The 23,683-nt window shown below is 39.1% G+C and overlaps 1 protein-coding gene across 1 annotated transcript; it reads right to left on the bottom strand.

The window, feature by feature from the left end:
• Positions 1–5,298: 5,298 nt before the first annotated feature.
• CSGALNACT2 (chondroitin sulfate N-acetylgalactosaminyltransferase 2) lies at positions 5,299–21,323 on the bottom strand. Its single transcript, XM_009953321.2, has 7 exons — positions 20,660–21,323; positions 12,469–12,685; positions 11,833–11,934; positions 9,973–10,151; positions 8,283–8,377; positions 6,784–6,865; positions 5,299–5,592 (listed from the first exon to the last, which is right to left on the bottom strand). Exons 1-7 carry the CDS (start codon positions 21,321–21,323, stop codon positions 5,300–5,302), a joined length of 1,632 nt encoding a protein of 543 aa, XP_009951623.1. The 3' UTR covers position 5,299.
• Positions 21,324–23,683: the final 2,360 nt, after the last annotated feature.

Here is a 23,683-nt window from a genome sequence, read left to right as displayed (position 1 = left end):
TGGGATCTGCATTTGTACCGGCTCAGGCAGAAGGTGACCAGCAATAATGCGAACTCAGTATCAACACTGAAGCATTAATAATTAAGTTACTGACCGTGTTCTGTGGACAGAGACACCCCTGGGGCTTAACTTCTCCCTCAATTAACTCAATTCCGTGTTTGTTGCTAAAGTAGGCAGCAAACCCAGACCAAGGCTTCCAAGGAGAAGGCTGGGCACCCGGCAGCTCTTGTGGCACGCACCGGCTTCCAGGAGCTTCTCACTGGCGAGGAGGACAGTGATGCCCTTTGCAGCCTTCAGCCGCCCCATTCCTGCCATCTGATTCGGCAGCTGCGCTCTCTGCATGAGCTGCAGCCCGAGGGGCAACACAGACGGCTGCGGATCCACATGGTAATAATGTTATCTCTGCAGTTCCCCACTGGCAGTTACAAGCTTGAGACTAGACACTTAGCTAACATTTTCCAGCCATTTAGCCAGATTTATGCCTAAAGCAACATGTAGAATAGATTTTATTACTCAAGCAAGAGATTTTCATATTTGAAACATGACTAATTTCCTCCCCTTCTTGGATGAGGTTAGGAAACACCTCCAAAGTAGAGTTACACATTTTGCTGGGAAAGAGCAAACCTACCCTGCACTACGGCACGCAGCAGTAACCAGAAAACAGCTATACAGCTGTATGCACACACACACGCTCATACTGCAGTGTATGCAATCAGAAGTTCAATGCACTGAGGTAACTGAAATCACTTGTAAACTCACTTTATAATAAAGGCATATCCTACTATTTTTTTCTAGCTCCATTACAGAGCAGAAGCAATGGCATGCAATCGAACACTGGGTATGGGTCATCATCTTAAATTACTGCTCTTTGCCATGAACTTCATGTTGCCATAACAGTTTACTGTATTTCAGCATAAGATATCATGACAAATACAGAAATAAGAAAAAAAGCTTCATTTGTAGTACAGAGTTCATAAATGGAGTCCTTTATGGTTTAAAGCCAGTTCTCAGAGCTGGTAAATGGCAGAGAGCAGTTCCTGCACTGCCTGGCAGGTCTCATCCTGCTCACAGGGTCCAGTCGCTCGGCTTTCCCTTGCCAGGCATCACCGCTCAGCCCTACCGCAGCTCGGTCAACTGGGACCCCCAACAGCTCCCGTGGCGCCAAAGAGTCAGGACTGGAGCTTATACAAGGCTGAAGGTTTTACACCACAGAGTTGGAAGAAATAAGAGAGGAACTATACCAAAGAAAAAATAGACTGGCTTAATAAGGAAGGTAGCACATAGAGAGACACAGAACACAGTACAAGAAATATGACACGAGATTTAAAGAGCTGAAAAAAAGAGCTATAGAAGTTTTCAAGATATATTTATACGCACATGTAATTTCTTTTAGGTATGCTAAGGACTTGGGGAAAACAAACTGTTCTCCAGATTCATACATTTTTCTGACCAAGGCTGGTCGGTGACAGCTTTGTGTTAACTCATGAGCATAATTAAAGTGTCACTGTCATCCACAGCCACATAGAAGAGACACTGCAGCAGTAACAGATTACAACTGCAAAATTGTCCTGAAATGGGCTCTATCCTTGCCTTTCCCTAAGACCATGGCAGAGGAGTAAGAAAAAGTGAAGCACTCCCAGAAGACTTTTTGCCAGAAAAAAATCCCAGACAAAGAATGATGAAAAGCAGAACAGGACAAGGAAAGCAGTTGCTATGTGGTGATCTTATGATGTATTAGTATAAATCTGAGTAACTTTTGGAGCAATACACTGAACAGAATCATTCTCTCTGCAATTTGCAGGTCTCAACCTTTTCCCTGTTTTGGGATTACTAGGGATATATAAAGTATCCTGTCCTCTTCTGGGGAATCCCTGTTAAAATAGACAAAATAATCCAACTGTGTAATATTCATCAGTTAACCCACTTCATCAACGGCCTTGCTTACAGGAAAACATTGCATCTTATTTTGAAAAAATACCTATTAATTGATTGAGAGACAATCATCACCCAAAGTAAGAACTTTAGATATTTTTTAACTGAATAGTCAAAGCCTGTAGCCTAGTCCAAATGCAAAAGTTAGAATACTTGGGAATTATAATTTAAAACCTCTCCTATTTTAAGATTTAATTAAAAGCTGTAAGTTTAAGGTAGTAATTTATAATTTTTAATCTAATTATATAATAAAGACAAATGAGTATGTAAAGTGATAAGTCATAAGGGAATATGAACTGTACATGATTAGTAATAATTCCCTGGAAATGCAAGTTTTAAATTAAAAGCTTTTATTCATGATTTAAGTAACTGATCTAATTTCTGATGTCAAAGTTGCTAGTAAGCTACCCCACAACCCGTAAAGCTCTATTAGAACCAAGTATCTTCCCTCTGTAAATGCTCTACAGATTGTTAGCAAAAACACCATCTTCCCCACAGATGCACATGATGAGGTGTGTATACCAAATCCAGTACCACATAGCAACAAAATGCATTCCCTGCTTAAAATTATTCCTGTTACTACCATTGGGCTGCAAGTACCTTGCATTGACTTAACACACAGCCCGTACCAGTATCTCTGGCTTTTGCAACGAATGCAATAGGTGACGGTTGCCTACACGCCCAGTAAGCTGCCAGCTGATGTGTGCCATGACAGCACGTTCTTACACAGGCAGTTACTGCAGGGAGCCAAACTAAGACAACAAAAAGACCAGGCCTGCAAGGGCCTCTGAAAGTTCAGAAGTCCTCAAATAATCAGTCATTTGGACTACTTCTGTCAATAACCAACCCTGACATTAACTATCTCTAAGGGTTCTGGCTTCCTTTTAACTCCAGTGCATTCACTTCCACATTTTGGGATGAGGAATGGAAGTTTTCCAAAGTGGTTCCTGTTGACTCAAGACTTCCTTGATTTCCTTCCAGCATTGACACCATTGACCATTTTTGATCTCACAGATGATATTGTTCTCCTTCCTCATCATTGTTGATAAGCACACCCACCCAGTGGAAAATAGCAGAAGACAAGAGATCTGGCTATCAGCATCAGGAGTCTGCTGTGTTTCCAAAAACATGGAAAACAGGACAACCGCATCCTTCCAGGGTTGCAGCTGAGTGATAAGAGCTGAGCTGCAGCAATGCTTAACACCTTGCACTACCTCAGTATCAAAGCCAGTACATGCCAAGCAGTGATGGTGTCAGTGAGAGGCATTTTTGATACTCATTGTTGTGCAGCAGAGCCAGGACAGCAGTAGTAGCTGAAGTTTTAAGGGCTGGAGTCTCAGTAGCTGGTCCCACTTACATCTTTACTCCAAACCATGATGCCTATGTATTTAATCTTTTCCTCACTAGTACCTCATAATTTTTGTTAGGAGCCATCAAGATATCTTAAACTTAGACTAACATCTGGTATAAGCTTTAGTTGTCTGAGGAACTAACTCTGCACTTTTGTATCTGGTCTGGATAGAGAGTCACTTGAGATGCAAAAATGAGCTGGTTGAACTTCCGGCTGCAAATATTATTACTTGAATCTAGCATGTCATCTGCCCTGTAAATATCGTAAAAACCAATTTAAAAAAAACAGGTGAAAACAATTTCTAAAATGCAGAAATTCCATTTATTATATTGAGAATATCAACTGCAAGTCCTGCAATGCATTCTCTCCAGTCTAAGTACAATACAGTACACTGTTCTCGACAATAAGTTACATAAAGGCAAATTTTATGTACATATAAAAAGGACCAGTGCCCAGAACTATTTGCACAGCATATCTGCTATTCAGATATCAACCATTTAAATCTTTACTTGCCTTCAGAATTCTTGAAGCAAACTGAATTCATAAACAGATCTTAATTACCTGGTTTGAGAAGGAGTTTCATCTAATTTCTAAATTCAGTAGAGACCATGCAAATGGTTTAATCACTGAATTAGCATTCTCAGCACTCATTCTACAAACAAATGTATTAAAAATGAGGCATGCCATATGGTAGCATATAAGACAACATGGAGAAAAATGACCTGCCTGCATTTAAACTGTTTATGCATCCAAAAATACTCAAAAGGGAAGTAGCAAAGTAGTAGTGCCATTGTACAAGGCACTAATGAGACCACAGGATAATTCTGCTTACACATGCTCAAAAAAACCAACCAAATAAAAAACTCCAGAGAAAAAACACCAGAAACCCTAAAACTCCCTCAAACTGAAAAACTGAACAATAAGGCTACTAGGATAATCAGTGGAATGGAGAGCATTGTATGAAGAAAGACTGTAATACCACTTGCTTTTTCAGTCACTGAAACAGCTAAGGGTATATAACTGCCTTCCAAAAACATGTCAGGAAAATGCCAGAAAAAGAAAGCAAAAGGACAATATTGGCATAATAGCAAATGGGCATCTAATAAATTTATATGGGAATGAAAAGATGGTTCCTCAACTTACAGGACAAGATGTGCAGGCAGGGCCTTTGAATAAGGAGGAGTGGGGCCAAAAAAAAAAAATAATCTTTAAACAAATGAGTTTAATAGCATAGCTCAGTTTATAGAAGGGATTCTGTGATGCGGCATCTACTGTGGGAAAAGACCAGACCCAGAAACACCCAACTGGAACATTCCAAACTTGTCTGATCCATCATTGAGATAAGAAGGTGGTATCTCTTTTGCAGTGTGAAATAACATTATATGTTCTAAAATTCAGCTTAAGAAGATTTTAATTTTCCTTCCCCTTCACATGAATTATTCTATATTCAACCATATGAATGTCTCTTAATACAGCAAATGCGGCACCAATCTCTTGCTGTGAAATCAGCAACCTGAACAGCTGGCGTACCAGTCAGCACGTCCCAGATACCTTTCATGGTGAGATGCTTTTTCACACCTTTGTCTTGTTTCTACAATGCAGTGTAAATATATCCTTCTAAAGTCACAGTGCAGTGAGCCATACAGATTGAAAATACTCAAGACAACACAAAAGATTATTTAATTTAATTCTTAAAATAATGCAAATATAAGAATTGAGATGTACCACGTGGAAAATTGTTGAGTTGCACATTCCACAGATTTTTCCAATCTATACTGAAGACACTTTCCTTGAATTACATATGCTTTCCAATTTGAGGTGCTTGAAATTGCAAGATATGTAAGTAATAGCATATCAGTCAAAGAATTACTCTGAAAACAAATACAAGAAGCACAAACCCTCTAAACTCTTCTTCACTGAAAAAGAGAGGCACTATATTTTTAAGCTGAATTAAGGCTGTAAAATGACGCTGGCTCATTGTGAATTTGAAGTCATCAAATGTCACGGCAGTGACATTTAACCCACTGCTTCGCTGTTAGTCCTGTAAGCCTGCTTACGGAGGTGAGTCTCGATCTCCTCCCTGAAGACCAGCATCCCAAGGTGTGAGTGAGAAGCCTCGTTCATGGCTTTGGACTGGATACACATGCGATACTGCTCTGGAGTGAGTTCGTCTGCACAATGTTTCTCATGCCAGAGGTGAAAGAGACCAGGGACTGGTGTCCTGATCACAATAAGGTCACCGTGCAAGTACTTTCTGTAAAGGTGAACATCCTCACCACCCCAGCCTTTCACTTCCAGGTCAAAACCCCCTATAAAAACAATATCAGAAAAAGTTATTTTGGCACACAGGCTGGATGTAAGGCAAAAGGAGCAACACTCCTCGTGCAACTGTTACCAAATCTGGTACGACACAGTAGAAATTCTGGAGCAATTTAACTTTAAGTACTCCATGCCAAAACATGCCAAATTGATGGAAAGGAGCTGCAAGCATACCATATCCTTTGTGGTAGAAACTGCCCAGGACACCGATCATGCACTGCTGGCTTCAGAAAGTCTCTTAGAACAGGCTATCCAAATCACATTATGCATGACATCCCAATGTGACAGCTGCAGAAAACTGTAGGCAAACCTCACTGGACGTCCTTTTGGGTTATTTTTAGCAATCATAAAGGATTTTAGCAGCTGGAAAATGAAACAGTCATGCACCACATGAAAAGCCCTCTTTAAAAATGCCAGCAATTACTCCATAGGTCACAACTCAAAAAGCTGGATTAAGGAAAGGAACTTGTTCCACCATTTTAAGTTCTCTTGCCTTTCCAGGACCATAGTGAAAATAGACCCAGACTCACACACTATTTCAAAACTCTAGAATTATTAAGTCTTCATTTAGCCATTTAGCATACACACGGCCATATGACTGCTAGTAGAAATCAGCCTGCATTCAAACCATTATACAGCACATAGGGCTGTATCATCACACTGTTAACGGCAGATTATCTTCAAGACAGTCTTCCAAATTTAAACACACCAAGCTGTTCTCAGTTTTAACAGCATGCCACGAGAGGGTGCCACAGCACAACTATATGCAACCACATTTGAATGCTTCTTGTTTACTTGAGGGATGTGTTTCTTTAATTTGCATCAGTCAAAGTACCAAAAATGAAACAGTTTTAGAAGCTCTACAGTGAAATGTTGCTACTAAAAATATTGTAACTTTTTACACTCGTCAGATCAGATGTGAAAATCTAGAAAAACTTATTTATCTCATTGGTCAAACTTGTCCAGAAAGTCTAACGGCAGGGCTTGGGAAAATAACAGAAGAAATAAATGTATTACTCTCCTGTTGTTAGATAAGAACAGAGAATCAATTTTTAAACATGCAGGTGGTTTGGTTTTTGTTTTGGGTTTTTTTGGGGTGTTTTTTTTTGGGGGGGTGGTGGTGGTTTTTTTTTGTTTGTTTGTTTTTTGTTTTTTTTTTTTTTTTTACAGTTTCATCTTACCAACACTCAGAAAGTCTGTCCGATATTGACAAGTCATGCCAAAGCCAAAATCCCGCCAGAAGCCAGAATCCTTCTTGTGTACCTGCAATTTTAAACCAATATAATTTCAAAATGCAAAATACATTGAAGGAGGTACTGGCTTGGCTTTCTATAAAGTTAAGCTCTTCCAACCATTTGCTCAGTGCAGGATACAGCACATAACTCTTTTAGTATTTCTGTGTCATGCACAGATGTGGGCTTCCTAGTTACTAGCTGCTCACTTCACCCTTTGCCATCTGATATCACTTAACTCTCATTGCAGTTTCCACATTTACCTTTCTGCCACACCACCTCTATTTTCTATATATCTGCTCAGACCAAGTAGTAAATTTTTTGGTAGTCTATTGCCAAATCATCTGTTCCTGATATTCCAATGCCTACTCTGTTTCTAAAGCTACATTTGTCTCTTATTCTTCTGATATGACAAGAAAAGTAAGTTTCGCGATTGAAGTCAGCAAATCAAAGTTGTTAAAAAGGTAAACAGCAGAGTTGTCAGGCAGGAGCTCACTCCTCTCTCTCAGCTGTGACCACCTGAGGCCATATGCAAAAGTTTCCCTCCTACTTTCAGTAGGATACTTGAAAACAATGTGTGGGATGAGAGCTATTATGTTTTCTTTTCTTTAGTAAGGCTATGTTGCACTCTTTCTCTCCTCCAAACCTGTCTACCTCAGCTGCAAAACCCAATTTCATTTATGCAGACTCTTAAGAGTCAGGCTGGACATTGACCATGGCCACTGCATCTTCAGGCAACAAAGATCTGCTTATTTCTGCTGAGCCCCAAATTATCCTTAAACATATTCTCTTAAATGTTTGTGGGGTTTGTTTATTATTTTGACTACAAGCTGCCCCAGAAGCAGTGTTTCTCACTTCAAAAGCAAGATGAAATTAGCAGTTAACAGCCCATCGTTCTGGCAGATGTTGTATGGCAAAGGTAAAGAAATACATCTGCACAGAGTACAGCTGTCGACAGCACGAAAAAAGCAACTGACTAAACATCTTAGCCCACCTCAAGTTACATGGCACACTTCCTGCAACTACCATTTGGTAGGTAGCAGAGAGTCGATACTGAGGGAAGCTTATCAAGCACCATTCACAGTTCTTTTCCTTCCACCACTTCTTTCTTTGCTGGAACATAAGACAAAAGTTGCTGCCATGTTATGCCACTAATATTGACTTTCCAAGCCAGAATTAAGCAATAGATCAGAACTACCCACATCATTTGATTAAAATCACTTTTTTTTTTTTTTTTAGTCTAGTTATAACTCCAAGTTTATCCAAGAATGAGTTTTATACCGTTTGATAAGCTTTTCTTCCAAGTGCTTCGCCCATAGTGGAGAAAAGTGTTTAGATATGACGTTTGGCAATACATAAGATATACCTGACAAAGTCTAAAGTTACACTTACTTTTGTTTTAATACAGAGCACAACTAATTCTATCCAGAATAGATCATGCTGCTTACCAATTGTTGCTCCACAGGGGGTGGTATATCTTGGTTAGCATAGACAATAGCAGGATTATAAAGGCTGAACACCACAGGATAAAAAACCTTTTTCCCTGGAAGTCAAAAGGTAAGTGTTACTGTTGGCATACTTTCTGAAGGCAAGAGGAAACTACAAATATTCTCTTTATGTAAAATATTAGCTATTAGCCATCTCGTGAAAACAAATAAATATAAGGTCTAACTGCTAGGATTTCCCATTTAGGTAGCCCATAACATCTAGTAGGCAGAGCCCACAGGACTAAAAAAAAAAAATACATACACATATTTAGAGATACTCTGTAGATATTAATTTATATATAGTTATACTTACTTACATACATATAGAATGTTATATATATATAAAATATGTCAGAGTGTCACATTAGATGACAGTGAAAAATCCCTGCAATAATGGTATGTGGTAAAGCTAAAAAGTAACCAAGTCTAAGTAACACTTTGCACAGCTTGAGTTTTATGAGTTTTGCCTCTTTCCACAAGCATTTAAAAGCATGTACATCCAGGATGTCCTGTAAGGGCATTAACCATCATGAGTATCCTGACTATGCTGTGACACCAGTTCTATGCCCATTACAGAAGCCAGATAATTATTTTTCAAGGGTCTGTGGCATTGCGGTCCTGCAAAGGTATTGACGACAGCCCACGAGAATACTCAGTACCCTGATTTGGGCATGAACTCTGAACGTGTGAGCAGCATTTTCAGATCTCACTTGAAGCAAAGGTGATAACTGTCAGTATGAATTGTCAAGCAGTCTCTCAAACTCCCCTCCTTGTGAAAGCTCACAAGACTCTCCAAAGTCTTTCCAATTATTTATACAACTCATTTTGTGAAGTACAGAGACAGACAGCAATGAAAGAAAAAGCAAGAAATAGAACCCAAATATCTGGCTTATAGCAGATTCCCTTGCCTGTTTATTATGTGAAGAAAAAGAATCTATTCATTCCAAATTGACATTTGGAGAAAATGGTTTCTGGCTGCCACAAATCTGGAATAAGAGTAAGCATTAAAAAAAGAACCCAAACATTTGACAGTAGAAGGTCTTAACTAACACACTTGTTAACTCAAGAAAGCTTTATCCTTCTTGGCAGAAGCTTGTAGAACAAACAAGCTTCATACAAAGTTGAGGAAAAGGGTCATAAAATTTCAGAGCTTGGGATGTAAACGTGGAACATTAGTGCTGTCTCTGTAAGGAGCACATTCTGTAGCTCTCCACTCATATGTGATGTGTCTTGGCCATACAAGCATGAGAAGACAAAAACCAAACTTGTTAGAGATTTCAGTATAACAAAAATCATCTTCCTCTGTAAGTGCTACACTGAGTTTTGTTATACAAATTTACAGGCAGTCTAATTGTTAAAGCAATTAAACTGTCCAGCTTTTTTTTAGACAGTGAAATCTTAAGAAAATTTGAAAATTGTACTTATTGTCCAAAAAAGATAGCATGTTCTTAAAACAAGCTACACTAAGGCAAAAGTTATTTCTTAGTCTAAGTACTATTGTCTTTTGCGCACAGAGTATTTTTCATTTTCCTAGCTGCATGGCATTGAATATACTCCACTACTCAAGTTAGTTTTCTATATGCTCAACATAGGCCAGTTTAAGCCAAACAAGATGACAAGAATCCCTTACAGCAACTGTAAAGGCACATACCAGGCTCAGCATTTAAGCGACAACTGTTGAGGAACTCGGCTGTGAAATAAACATCAACATCACAGAAGAACATCAGGACCTCGCCCTTTTCCCAGGCTCTGGCACCCATGTCAAGTCCCCGGCCTCGGTTAAATTCCTCATTCAGAGAGACAAGCGTGTAATTGTGGAAGTTAGTTTCTCTAGAAGAAAAATAGAGCCAAACCCAAAATAAATCCAGGGTGGGGACCAGGAGGGACCATTTATACTTTTTCAGCATTTTACAGTTATTTCATTCTGGATATTTTTAAAAAAACAGTTATATCATCAAGATGAGAAAAAAATATCTGTTCCACTTAGTTGCCTATTTTAAATGTCAGAGTCCAGACATTGTAAAAAGATGGACCTGAGTCTTACTTCATAACTTCACTCTGTATTTAACGAGACAGATTAAAAAGGCCTTTTGGCAACTGATGTGAATTAAAGTGTTCTCTAAAATGACGATGACATCTAAAATTTGTACCCATAAACTAAGAAGTCTTGACTAATAGAGCAATATCTCTGCTTCACTACATACAAGAGGAGGGCAAGCAGAAAGAAAGCCAGAGTTCTGGCATCACCAAACTCACGAGGCAAAAGGCCAGCTGTGTGGTGATGCCACCATAACCCAGTCAGTTTGCTTCTCCTCGCTATTTCATACCAGTAGCACACATGTCTGTACTCATCACAGAAGAGGGAAGGAGTAGCAAAAGGAGACTGGAAATACACCCAGGGAATATCTTCAAGCAAAGTTAAGTGTCTGCTTTAGAGACGCTTCAGAGGGCAATGCTTGCAGAGAACAGAGTGAAGATACTCAACAGTTGCACCAAAAGAACCAGATAAATGCCCAATGAGTTTGCAGCACTGAATCTGACTGAATGCTGTGAGAAGAGGACATGGTGCAGGAAGCATGGCAGGCAGCAGAGGGGCCTCAGAAACAGAGGCGGCTGGCACTTGGCAAGCTAGGTGCCAGGGAGGCTGTGCAGGAGGAAGGCAGAAGCACTCCTTCCTTCCTAGAAGGTGTCCACACCAGGCCAACTTGCTGTCACATTTTAAGCCATCAACACAACAGCCTATGCCTCACACTTCATCAAGCAGAGCCTTGGCCAGCGTCGCAAGACAGAGATTACAGGAGAGGCCAGCTTATTCTTGGCTAACAAGGGTAACAGGCTCCCAGCTCAGGGACGAGCACAAAAGCTCAGGCAGGGAAGGTGCCCCTTCGCTACAGGGTTACGGATACCTGTCCCATCCCTTAGGACGAAATAAAGGCAACTTTTCAGAATTTTACACCCAATACTACCGTAATGCTATTTGCTCAGACAGCCACGATGAAACAGTGTTTAAAGTTGTTTTATAGCCCAGGTATGGACGCAGTTACCCCGTACCTAGAGGACAGACAGCAAAGCTTAGCTTCTCAGACTCAGCAGCCTACAAGCCTACTTTGACATTTCCTTATCATCAAATAAAACTGATTCTCCACTGAAAGAACTATCAAAATGTACATCCTAGTTCCAAAGAACTTTAACTCTGATTGACCTGTTAGTACGACTGAATATTCACTGCAAAATTCACCTCTATTGTTTTTTTGCATTGTCAGATAGAAACCTCAAAGCCACTGCTGTTAGTCTTTTTTAGCCTATAACTTGATTTTTAGTAGTCTTCAGGAGACTTTTGCAACTTAAGTTGTAACCAAAAAAATAGTGAACAGTAAATAAAGCTTATGATTCCAATTAATCTGTAATGGACTATAAACTTACTCTTTTTATTATTTACTTCTTTTTAAAAACTATTTCAAATGCCAATCAATACTGTTTGTATTGACCGACATTGGATTAACATACTTACCCAGATACAGATTCTAGGATGCTTTTTACTTCTGATAGCCCATCTTGTCCAAAATACACCACTGTTAGGTGAACACGCTTATCCTGATGAATACACACATCCCTGTAAGCACAAAGAAAAGCTGATACTAGTAATTGCAATGCTACAGAAGCTTCAGGTGCTTAAAAGCTATTGCATTTTAAAGTATTAGCAGATTTAAGTATTCTGGTCAGACTTCAACTAGCTTCTAAAGAAAACAAGGAAAGATGTTTTCCCTTTTCTTTCCTCATCTTTCCCATTTGAATCAGAAGGTTCCAATACTGTGTGTTTCATTTCAACATCTTATTTTATAAACAAGAACTCAAAAGCTGATGTAAATATAGAAGTTATGTACCAGATCATCAGTGTCCAGGTTCACAACGACCCTGGCATTCAGTCTAGAGGGTGCTTGGTGCAATTTGAGAATTTCTTAAATCCTTCTAGAAGGAATATTTTCTCCACACAATAGGTTCAATTACAAACATTCCAGGGCAGTTGCACACAATGTTGGAATCATTAGTTCTGTCACAAACCCACCAGAGCAGAAATTAATTTTGAAAAGGAAGCAAAATACTGAAAATCAGCAATACAGCTCACTATGTAATTTCACGCACCTACCTAAAGTTTTGCATAAATTGTGCAAATGCCTCAGTTCTTCCAGCAAGAGGGACAATAATGTTAATGATTGATCTAGAAATATCGACCGTTTCACTCTTCACTTTCATGAGGGGTCCAAAAGGCCGGAACAAGGTGACATGCCTGTATTCCATGCCATCCATCTTCTTATAAAACAGCTCATACTGTGTCCCCTTATCTCTCTCTGTACGATAGTAACCTGAAGAATAAGTCACACAAGTAATTTGTAAAGTCAAACATCCCAGCAATTGTATTTCAGAAACACTGTTTTTCCTAAGAACTATAACAAAATGAAAAATAAAGCTTTGGGGGCAAAGCTTCTGTGTTTTTCCTAAAAACAAACACACACATCCACAAACCATCACCAATCACAATCACCCTCCTACTCTTAGACCAGATCTGAGAAACAATCCGAAACAAACTCCAGCCTCCCCTGCTTCTTAGAGACCACAACAGGTTTTATGGTCCTACATAGACTTCTCAGGCAGAATTAGAATTGGGTCTTCCCAACAAAGAGGGAATTCAACTGTTTGCTATGGAAAAGGGTGGCTGAAATAATACTGCCTGCTCTTAAGCTCTTCAGTAAGGATCTTCCCCTGAGCTAGTCCACAGTAAGAGCTAAGATCATCTGGCCAGCAATCTACACAACACAAGCTGTGGGCAGAACAAATGACACAGTAACTCACTTAACAAAGCCTGCAAAATCTGAAATGCGATATCTAAAAAAAAAAAATATTTGTGTGATAAATACTGGAATGCTTTAAAATTGTTTTCACCGAAGACCACTAGCTACAGTCCTATCTATCCAATAAATAAAGACAGTGGTATTTTACAATAGCCATGGTCCTCTAAGGATATAGGCAGAAGACGTTTTCTACATAGCTGTAACACTGAGAAAACAATACCAGTCTTCTATAAAGAGGATTACCTACTTAGAGATATTTTACTCACAATGGGTAGGAAAATCTATCCAATTCAGAACATGGTCCTTTCATTTAAGGACCATCAAGGAAGCAAGTTAAGCAAACACCCTCTCTAATTTTACACTACAAAGGAAAAGACCAAGACTCATCCGTAGCTTTGACTGAACTGAGCTGTGCATTGTTAATCTATACTAACCTGAGAGTAAGAAATGATGACAGCAGAAACCCTCCAACAAGACTGTGCTTTGTTCATCCCATCTCTGTTCTCCTCTCTCACCCACAAGGAAAAGGTACATTATAGGGAAGAAATTAAAGCTACAGTATGAACCAAACAACTTTCAGTTGAGCTGGCCACACAGACCATTGAGAAAGTTATAAACAGCTGCACATTCCCAAGCGTGATGAACAGATCTGCCTTTACACCATGCAAACAGTGTATTTTCATTCACTTGGCAGGCCTGAACTGCCTCTTCTGCAAGCCAGCCTCCAGAGCAGCTGAAATCATCTCCCAGCCTCCCACCCAGCAAGAAGGTACATAGATGAACTGTTCTGGTGACACAAAGGTGCGGAGACGGGAGTTGGAGAATCCACAAAAGACTCAATATGAGTTATATCAGGAAACTCGTTTTATTGTGCAGATGCACTTTCTTATATAGCATAATTTTCCAAAGTCATCATGACTTGCAGTTTTTCATAAACTCCAATTGTGCTATACATACATCAGTCATCTGCTTCTACCTATCACTTTACTATTAATACTAATGCGTTCCGCCTCATACGGATGTTAGCTTCTAATTCTTCTATTCTGACCCTCAAGGCCGAAGCGTCCTTGAGGCCTACTATATTAGTTTAGACAAACTGTTCAACAGAGTTTTCCCTGTGCAGGCCCTCTAGCATTCCATGCCTGTTTTCAGTGAGCTACGCTCCCACACAAAGGGTGTTCTTTTGTGCTCAGTACCAATTCTGTCCTTTTTGTTGTTATTGTCTTTTTTGCAACTAAAATCATGAGGGGTCAAGGTATGGGAAGGGAGCAGCCCTCAAACTTAAGAGCAGCTTGGTTTTGTCTGTGTATCTCAGGAACTACAAAGAAGTGATCTTACAGCTTTGCTCCTCTCCCTATCCCCAGGCAAATATTCCCCCATGTTCCCTTCCTCCTGTTACCTTCTTACGCAATACAAGCAGCAAAGGCATGCGTACACCACCTTGCCTTAGCTTTTTACCTCTATACCCTAGGCTTCCTTTATAGAGTTCTCTCCCTAGATGTACCTAACTTCCTACAGATTCCTCTGCTCCAGCCCCCCTCCCCAAACCAAACCCAGTTTCATTCACTGATGTTCCCTCCTCCTGCCCCTGTCCTGTATCTGCCCAACAGCCTCTCTTTTACAGCAAGCTCCCTATTGCCCTCCAATATTCAGCTATGCAATGAACTCTTTCTTGCAGGTGAGCATGTGCACCAGCAGACTCGACCCAACGGGAAAAGTGGATGACCACCACACAGGGTCTGTGGGAGACAGGGTGTAGCAGAACAAGCTGGTGCCACCACATTGGAAGTCAGCAGTGACTGAACCTAACCTTTCAACTTAAATGCTTTTTACCTGGGAACAAAGTTTTGCAATGCACTCCTTTAAGAGACAGAAAACCACATTTACTCCTTTGTGAGCAGAGCTGCATAAAATATCACATTTAATGCTCAGACAAAGCATGACAGTTTCAAATCAGTATTAACTACAAGTAATGAAAAGGGTGTTTCAAACAATGAAAATCCACAGTGTTGACTCTTAGAAGCAGAAGATCTTAAAAGATTCTTTTCCACTCCAACCCTTTGTGTTGCAGAGTCCAACACTGTAGGTTCTTGATCATAGGAGCAGCTGATGCACCACGGTGTTTGCACACCATGTTTCATGCAGTATGCAGTAAATACTTTGTACCAGTAGTCCTGCATAAATTAACAATCAGTATTGTCTATTATATTCCTTTCTCTAGTCTCCAATAGCTGTTTACAGATGAAAATAACCATTTGCAATGTAAGTGAAGTTTTTAAAAAGCATATTATAGTTGCCAATAGCTTCAAAGAATAAGCTTAGATGTCTGCAACAGAAGACTGTAGTACAGAATAAAAATTTCTAGATTAACTTTAAAAAAACCGCTGCTGTAACTTCATAAAGACCTTAAGACACAAGTCCGAATTTGAGTAGTACCTTGCCAACATTCAATTGCTGGATTGTAAGATTCCAAACTTTCAAATCTCAACATCCTACCAGCACCATATTTCTTTTAATTAGTAAATATGTGCTCCTTGAGTTATTCTCCTTGCTATGAGCTAACCTCACAGGTAATCTACTAATTTGAATAGTTTTATGGGATTAAAGCTCCTATACGCAGAAGCCAGAATTGATAACAGCCAGAAAAAGAACTCACATCTGTTTTACTTCTTAGTGTATTCAGGTTTTTAACACTTGGGACTGACTTGTGTAATAAAACCTCCTATCTCACTGCCATCTCACTGCTGGCTGCCATCCAAAATACAGCTCTATAAGCAAAGAGGTAAAAAGCATCAGAAACAATTTAACAGGTGTTATTCCTGGTCAATGAAGCTTTACTCCCTTTCCAGAAGTTCTGTTTCTCACCAAACAAATTAAATCCTAGGAATACTGGGGATCAATTACTATGAAGAACCAAAAAGCTGTTCTTCTATTGCACTAACTACTATTGCTTGTTTTACAACTACCAAGAAAGTGTTTGGTCTATGGAATTAAAGACATATGTCCCTTTTTTTTTTTTTTAATCATGTATTAAAATTCTCTGTTCCCAGGACACTGGGCAGTTTCTGGTCTTATGCAGGACAGTAAAGGGAGTGTTTGCATGACAAACAGCTCACACTGTTCTACAGATGGCAAGGACTCTAGAAAAGTTTTGACTTTGAGCTTGCAGCATTGGGATAAACAATTTTTACATGCCAAGGATGTATTTTGGGTGGGGAATCTTCCCTTGAGATTCAGACCTAAAGATAAAGATAGTTTCTGTACTTTGCCCAGTTCCAACTGGAAGCACAGAAGCAAGAGAAGTGCACTCAAACAGCAGCACCAAAGTTCAATAAGACCCTCATTGAGATTAACTAATTGCTAAGTAGCTTCTGAAAATATGCTAATACCTCTATTTTCCAAACGCGAATTTTAAATGTCTATCCAATGGAAAAGCTTTTAATCTCTTGATAAAACAAACCTGTTACACTGATAAATGTAACCCAAATAAACCAGTTACACAGAGCAAGGCATAGATATCCATGAAGGTTCCTCACGGAGTTTTGCATCGCTATTCAGGACTTAAATTCACAGGCTTCTGAAGAAAGGGGATGGACAGAGGTAATGCTATTATGCTCTTTCCATCTTACTTATCCTCTGTGTCTCAATATTATCAAACACTGATCTCAAAGAAATCTATTTTTATTCCAGGACTATCTTAGAATGCCCAATTCAGCAACTAGGTTCATCGTTTGTAGTCCTAGACCTCTCCATTTGTGAAAATATGTACTATTGCAACTTTTACTCTCTCTAGGAATACTCTTCACCCAAGGGGAATAGTGTACTCCTGTTTCTCATACACTTAGATCTAATGGAAACATTAAGAAAAAAAAAAAAAGACTTCAAAGTGTTTCTCAAACAGCAACAGCAGAACAAGACTTTAAGGTCAGGGTTTTGTTCTGTTAATATTAGAATTCTGGAAGTTTCATTCTGGGTTGCAGCAAAGCTTAAAAAAGTAACAATGCAGCAAAGCTAAAAAGGTAAAAGAGCAGCAAACTGAGCGCTGCAGAGCTGATAAACTTGCTGGTTCTCTTCAGCACAGCAAGCCAATTGAGCCTTGTGAAAAAAGAATTTGGAACTTTCAGAAGGCATCTTTACAGTTGGAATGCATACTTGCAAATTTTTTTTTTTCCCTTGGCGTTATTGCTCGAAGCCTGCAAATAGCCATGGTACGGCTGTGGCACCTCTACCTAACCACAACTCCAAAACACATTTGGTCATTACTTTGTTTTGCAATACTAAAAAAACCAACATCAGTTTAGATAACACATGAACAGGTTGCTCCCTATCACAGATACAGCTTCCTTGCACAACTGGTAGAAGGCAGAATATCTTCATGTGGAGATCACAGAGGCTGAATCATGCAGCACAAAAGCTGCATGAACAGTTAAATCAAGGGCACAGAGCAAAAAACAGAGCAGCAACAAGCAAGTTACCACCCATCAGCCTGTATTTTGAAGTTTTTTGGCCACGTGGTATTGGAGTAATAAAAATCAGTTTATTGAGACTGCCATGTATTATTAGTAATTAAGTGTATGTTTTCAGCAAAGTTTATGTGGGAAATGTCTATTTATAAAATAGAAAAGGCAGATTAAGTTTAAATTCATGTCATTAGTCTTTGTTGTGACACGTGACCCCAATATAGGTAAACTCCAAAATACAGTCAGAAAAAAATTTGATGTTTTTACAAATCAAGACACTGATATTCCACTGAGTGTGCAAGGACAATGTAAATGCTGGGGAAGAACTTCAGACATTCAGTGGTGATGAAGAGATACCATTAGGTAAAATTATCCATAAGATAAAAGATTCTAAGTTCATTTAAACACCCACCAAATTCTCTAAGGATTTACTAATACAACAAAGTACACACCACAAAAGATTACATAGCTCAAAGTTTAGTCTAGTATCTCACAAAATATAGGAAAAAAGCTGGAATCAAACATTTACCTACATGAAAAGTTAGCCTATTCAGGTAGGAAGCTAGAACACTTCCAGAATAAAAATGCCTGTTTCTAGTTTAGTTTATACTTGTGGCACAGTTTTGTGGCTAAGTTTTTGTAGGTAGATATATGTTAGCTCCAAGAAAAAATTCCTGCAAGTCAGAAAAAAAAGCAAAATCAGTTTATCTATATCAAGCTTAAAATATGATGGCTATGTATTAACTAATACAGTATCAGTTTTCTCTTTTGCCCCTCCCCCTCCAGGTGATCCATGTATTAAGTTTCTCAGCCTCTTGTTTCAAACTGCATAAAACTCTAGTCTTAGTCCTAAATCACTTATTACAAAATAATCGTTAGCAATTGAAGGGGATACAGAACTTAAGTGACAAACTATTTGTTTTAACTCAAGCCGACTTCAACAAACTGTTTCTCTAAATGAGCAATGCTAATCCAGTAACAGTTCAGCAGTGCTCCTAGGATACTTATAAACACTGTTGTGACTTCAGTAGACACACTGAGTCTGCTACAGAACTTGAACCCACCAGTTTATGATAGCTCAAGACAGCAGTATTTTCTAAATGGAAAGATATCAACTTTCCAACTACACTTGCCTCAAACGAGGATGCACAAATCAACAAGCCAGTGCGTCAGAGCCCAGTCACAGGGCTGCAGGGCGAGGGACCTGCAGGTACCACTGGTGGCTGGTTCCATTTCTCACCTCTAAGTTTTGTAACAGTATAAAGAAAAAAAAAGTGGTGCCGGCCCAGTGTCTAAATTAGCCAGCAGTATTCTCACATACACATAAACACAGAATACCCACACAACCCACAACTTCTGTCTGAAACAAGACACTGAGATAACGCACTATGGCTAGTTGCTAACACACTCATATGAGCTACAGCATTAAAATACTTTATTTTTTTAAGTGCTGCATATTTTTTCTACAGTTCCTATAATCTACACTTGAAGAATCTGCCTTTACAAAAGAAAGTAGTTCAACTTCCAAAACCAATTATCAATATATTGGTGTGAATAAAGGCAGAGGTATAAGTACATTTCTAAGGTCCTACATCTCCTTGCCTTCCTGGAGGTCTGCAGTCATTAAAGGCAGTACACTAAGAAAAATTAACAACTATTTCAGTACTGGTAAAAAAAAAAAATCCAGTAGAGTATAAACAGTATTTAAAAGAGTAAAGGAAAAGCAGTTGCATACTTAATATAAAATATAAAAAGAAAACAATTAAAAGACTGCAAGAAGGACTGCTCCCAGCCAAAAATAACATGGTTTTAAATGAAACTGTACTAAGAGCCTAACACTGTGCTGGGTGTGTTATACCGAGACAGTTGAGTGGATTCTATGCCCTACCCTACCTCCTGGAAAGAAGAAGAGTACTTGCATTAAACTTTAAACACAGTAGCTGTTAAAAATAGAGACTTTTTGTGCTACAGACCAATTACATCATCTTAGACTGAAAGAACTGATTATTTTAAGGCCAACAGTACCTTTCTCCAGCATGTGTTTACTTAATAGTGCAGACATCAGTACTGCTGAGATCCAGAATCCCTTTTACAGTAATGCTCTTATAACATGGCCCAACTTTTGGTGTTTTTTTTTTTTTGTTTTTGTTTTTTTTTTTTTTATGTCAGCATGAACTGTATTTAATACTGTAAATACAAAAAAGAGGTACTAGGGCAGGTTTTAGTAATACTTATCTCCATCAGCATTACACTGTACCTTGAAAGCTAACTTCTATAGGAATTATCACTAACACATCTTTTAAGGGTGCCACTAAATGTTGAAAACATACATGCTATTTTTGTTCTTGTAATAAGTTCTGTAAATAAATTTACAAGCACTGAAAGAGAACTGAATACAGAACAAGAGAACAGTTCAAGGTTGCATAGCTTAGCAAACCCCCTAACTAGTGTACCATGAAGGGTCTATTCAGGACACCAAGTTCTTCAGCTCATCAGAACACAGAAGCCTACCAATGCTCTCCCTCCAATATGACTGTGCCAATTCTGTAAGAGTCAAAAGCCTGAACAGTAACTAGAAGTGGCACAGAGATGAGTGAAGAAAAAAACCCAACCCTGTAGCTTCATACTGAATAGCTTAATTATGCCGGAACAACAGAGATAAATCAATTTCTCCCTCCCACTGCCACCAGTTTCACATGAAGTCTTTCAGTTATTTAGTACCATAAGCAGTTGTGTCACACTGACTTCAGCTAAAATCAGTTATGAATGCCTCAGTATTTTAAGTGGTTACAACTTCCCCTGTGCACTTCTTGTGGTAAGCCCTTCTTCTGAAATGGATTTCTTGCTCCCTTTGCAAAACACAACATAATGAAGCAGTAATATTCTCATCATTAGAAATAAAGTTTCTTACTGTGTAATTACTGTTCAAGACTACATTCAAGTAGGTAAAACCCCTGAAAACACAAACACCATTAAACGCCTGTTGTGACATTCTGTTAACTGTCTGGAAAGCATGTAATAAACATACCTTCTATGAAATCATTTTCACTATACAGCTGCTTCTCTCCTACTCCATCATCTTCATCTTGTCCATCTTCTTCATCTGGATTATTGATAACTTCTAGGCCAGCCTCTATAACTTCCACCAACTCATCTCGTTTATCCTTTCTAACAGGTTTCTCTTCTGGATGTCGAGTAAGCCCCATCTCCAACTGGTATACTTTCATGGATGTAAAACTTTCAAAAGGAATGACGCCATATTCACTAGGCAGTTTGGCCCCCATGCTCACCTCAGCTTTGTCAATCTGGGAATGAAGAAACTCTAGGAGATCATTGGATGCTTGTTCTTTGGTGCCCTGGTAGTTCACACCATTGACCTTGGGGGTCTTTTTTTCTTGTAGGGATTTCAATTTATCACTCATTTCCTGAAGCTCTTGCTTTAACTGGGCAATCTGACGTTTCAGACTGGTAGCTCGGTTTTGATAATGCTCCTCTTGTTCCTGCAAGAGAGCTTGGTAGTATTCTTTACCCATGTTTTCACCTATGACACCAGGTAGAGATCCATTACCATCTGTTTGTGGAGCACATTCGAGCAAATACATGAGCAAGACTAAACTGAATAGTAAAGCAAGTCCCACTAATAGCCAACGAGTCCTGGCTTGAATTACAAAGCCTCTTCTGGGCATTCTCATATTATTTCTGTTTCCAATCCAAAAAGACGACTGATCTGCTCATGCCTTCCCGGGAACATCACCCTAGTGTTCAAATCTTAGCAAGTATGACCACAATAGTTATCACAAGCTTTGACAAAGTAGCTGATGAGCTGTTTTCAACCTTTGCCTTAATCAGGTGTCATTGCAGAGACATAAATTTGAAGTTCCTATGTCATCCATAACCATCAACTGCAAGCTTCGTTGCCGCCATACAATTTGTTCAGGATTTCCTACCCTAAACAGAAAGCCCTGCAGAGGGGGAAGAAGATGGAAGACACCAGCAAGGAGTCATATTTCCATTTCCTAATTCAATCCTAGTTGAAGGGGTTTAGCCTTTTTCAAGTTCAGTGAGGAAAGCCTGCAAAAGTCATTTTATAAGGTCTGAATGAACAGCAATTCCCCCCCCCCCCGCCATGTGTAAGTGAGAGCAGTCTACAGTTTAGTAACAGTAATTTTCATTGGTTGGTCTGTTTTTTCCTCTGGCAGTTGAGTATTTTATTCCACTTTCCCCTCCTTTCCTTGGAATCTGCGGTTTGAGTCAGCAAAATGAACACAGAACCTAAAAGTAAAAGAAAGGTGCATATTAGAGCTACAAAGCAGCCCGTCATTTGGAAAACACATGAACAAAGTTGTAATCCATGGAGCAAAGGATCACTGGGGAAGGGGTGAGAAAAGGAGAAAGAAAAAACATTCTTCTTTTCCATTGCATTGCCCGTCAGTGATTCCCTTTGACATAGTGTCTGGAAAACAGCAATATGGACAGTCTAATGAAATACAACTTTCACTTAGCTAGCTAAAGCAGTAAGTGTTCTTCTAGTCTCATCAAGTTTTTTTTCTTTTATCTCCTCCATTCCTTTTTTTGTTGTTGTCGTTGTTTTCCTCTGTGGGAGGAAAAAAAACAGTAAAAACCCCTATGCTTCCTACTCCCCTAAACAAAAACAAAACCAAAAAATTCCAAGAACTATTTTGAAGCAGCAGAAGCTTGCATTTCCATTTGCTTTTACTTTAAGTAAGTATCTTTTAGGGAATAATTATTCATTCATGAATAAAGTACTGCAGATCTAAACATCAAAGCTCACAGAAACAGCATTTCGGAATAGGTCAAATTTGGCAGAAATTCAAATTCAAATCCTAGTTCCTGATTGACGAAAGAGCTTCAGACTACACATTCACCAACATTTTGATTTGGGTAGGCCAGTATGAAGAGGCATTGACCATTTGCATGGGTCACCCTCTTACACCACTGACCAAATGAGCTTGGAGGAAAAGACCAGGGAAAAAGATCACAGTTCGGCAAGAGTGGGATACCAAAAAATCCTACTCAGCAACAATAGTCTACAAAACAGTTTATAGGCCTCTTCAATGCCAGCCTAAAGAGCTAAGAAGTAAGTTCAATGCATGTTAGTCTACTTTCTGATGTTAATAAAATAGTTTTGTTTAAAACTTGTTTGTAGAAAATACGTGAAGCTCGTTAAAATTTACCCAGGGATCTATTAGCTCTGCATCCGTTTCAACTGTGTTGTGTAGTTATTGCTTGGGGGAAAACTTCAGTTTAGTTTCAGAATGGTTACAAAATTAGGAAAAAATTGGCCAGTCCAACACTCCTTATATATGGGTTGGACAGATTGTTATCTAACACCGCCAGCAGCCACGAACCCCTCTTCCTCTGTCCTTGCAAATAAGTCACAGTGCCATGATGCATTCCATGTGTTTACAACAAACATCTTGCAACGTTTCTCCCCGATTACATCCTTGTGACATTTCTCCCTTCCCCATTGGCTTCCAGCATTGGGATATTGCTTTAGTGAGAACCAGGTACCACATATCAGTGGTATCATGATATTCAGCATCCTCATTTGCATGAAAGCTCCAATTACAAGGCCTGAAAGACTAAGTAATTTATTCATACCACCAACACCATTGCCTGCAACAGCTGATCCTAAGCTTGCATGCATGCTAAGTTTTGCAGGAGCTGCAAACCTTGGAGTGGTTCGGCTGAAGTCTATAGTACTGCTTAAAGCAGTTACTAGTTTTTCTAGTGCTGAAGTCCATGCCTATGACCCTGTTCACAAATAAATTAGATACATTATATAGAAATTCCTAATACAGCAGCTTAAAGGCAATAGTTACCTGACACTGAAGCTTTTTGAACTCATTTAAAGCTACTGGACACTTTGGTACAAAATAAGTAACAGTTTTAGCAACTGAATTCTAGATGACATCCTTTTAAGTCCAAACACAAACACAACATTATATAAATGCAAGCTAAATGCCTATAAGGAGTGATCAACACCATATGTATCCTCAGACTATTGACCAGGGTCCAGATGTGGATAAAA

Source organism: Leptosomus discolor, chromosome 6 (assembly GCF_034619465.1).
Source record: "Leptosomus discolor isolate bLepDis1 chromosome 6, bLepDis1.hap2, whole genome shotgun sequence".
Taxonomy (NCBI): Eukaryota; Metazoa; Chordata; class Aves; order Leptosomiformes; family Leptosomidae; genus Leptosomus; species Leptosomus discolor.
The sequence above is the reverse complement of the archived record's forward strand: the minus strand, read 5'-3'. Positions and strand labels throughout refer to the sequence as shown.